This window comes from Benincasa hispida, chromosome 3, assembly GCF_009727055.1.
Source record: "Benincasa hispida cultivar B227 chromosome 3, ASM972705v1, whole genome shotgun sequence".
Lineage (NCBI taxonomy): Eukaryota > Viridiplantae > Streptophyta > Magnoliopsida > Cucurbitales > Cucurbitaceae > Benincasa > Benincasa hispida.
This window is the reverse complement of record NC_052351.1, coordinates 19,981,598-19,982,677: the sequence shown is the minus strand read 5'-3', so window position 1 is coordinate 19,982,677 and position 1,080 is coordinate 19,981,598. Positions and strand designations below refer to the sequence as shown.

The 1,080-nt window shown below is 35.1% G+C and overlaps 1 protein-coding gene across 1 annotated transcript; it reads right to left on the bottom strand.

Annotated features, from left to right (window-relative positions):
- Positions 1–311: 311 nt before the first annotated feature.
- Positions 312–776, bottom strand: LOC120073477. Its single transcript, XM_039026322.1, has one exon. It carries the CDS (start codon positions 774–776, stop codon positions 312–314), a length of 465 nt encoding a protein of 154 aa, XP_038882250.1.
- Positions 777–1,080: the final 304 nt, after the last annotated feature.

The following is a 1,080-nucleotide window of genomic DNA, read 5'->3' as shown; positions in this document are numbered from 1 at the left end:
TATATTATATTTATATATATATGTATGTATGTATGTATGTATATGTATATACATATTTAAAATTCTTTCTTTTTCTCTTTAAAACCAAAATTTTATAGTTAAACCAATTCTCCCAATAAATTCTCAATTTTTGACTTTAACTTAAAATTAAATTAATATGACATAAAAATACAATTTTTTCCTTTAAGCAAACTAAATTTCAAAACTGACAAAAATGTCTTTAATTAATACAAAGAAAATGCTGACTTAAATTACGAAAAACTCGGAATGTTACATTCTCCTCTCCTTAAAGAACTTTCGTCCTCGAAAGTTCAATCCTGAAAAAGCTCTGGATACCGAGATTTCATCTCATCCTCTCGCTCCCTGTTGTGTAACATCTTCACCTCTCTAATAAGAATTTCTATAAGCTTTTCTACATAACTCAAATTCTCATTCAACCGCAATGGTTTATAGTCCACCACATGTGACAGATCTGTTAAATACTTCCTCGGCATCAAAACATGGAAAACATTAGGAAGTGAAGAGAGTAACGGTGGCAATGCCAACCGATAAGCTATAGGGTCAATTCGCTTCAAGACCTCAGAAGGTCCAATGAATCGCAAATTTAGCTTCATGTTCCTTCCAAACCTCAAAACACCTTTCATGGGTGCCACCTTCAAGAACACCTTATCGCTAGTTTCAAATTCTAGGTCCTTGCGCCTGAAATCAACACAACTTTTTTGTCTACCCTGGGCCGTTTGCATACGAGCTCTAATCTTCTGTATTGCCTCATTCATGGTTTGTACTAGCTCAAGCCCTAGAAATATCATCCCAACAAATAGGAGACCTACGACTATTTCCATAAAGGGCCTCAAATGGAGACATGCCGATAGTGGCCTGGTAATTGTCATTATAAGAAAATTCCATCAAATGTAGGTGAGAATCCCAACTTCCTAAGAACTCAATCGCACAGGTATGCAACAAATATCTAGTTCAAACGCTTTGTCTGCCCATTAGTCTATGGGTGAAAAGCTATACTAAAATCCAATTGAGTACGCAACATAGTTTGAAGACTCTTCCAAGAGTTAGATGTAAAATGAG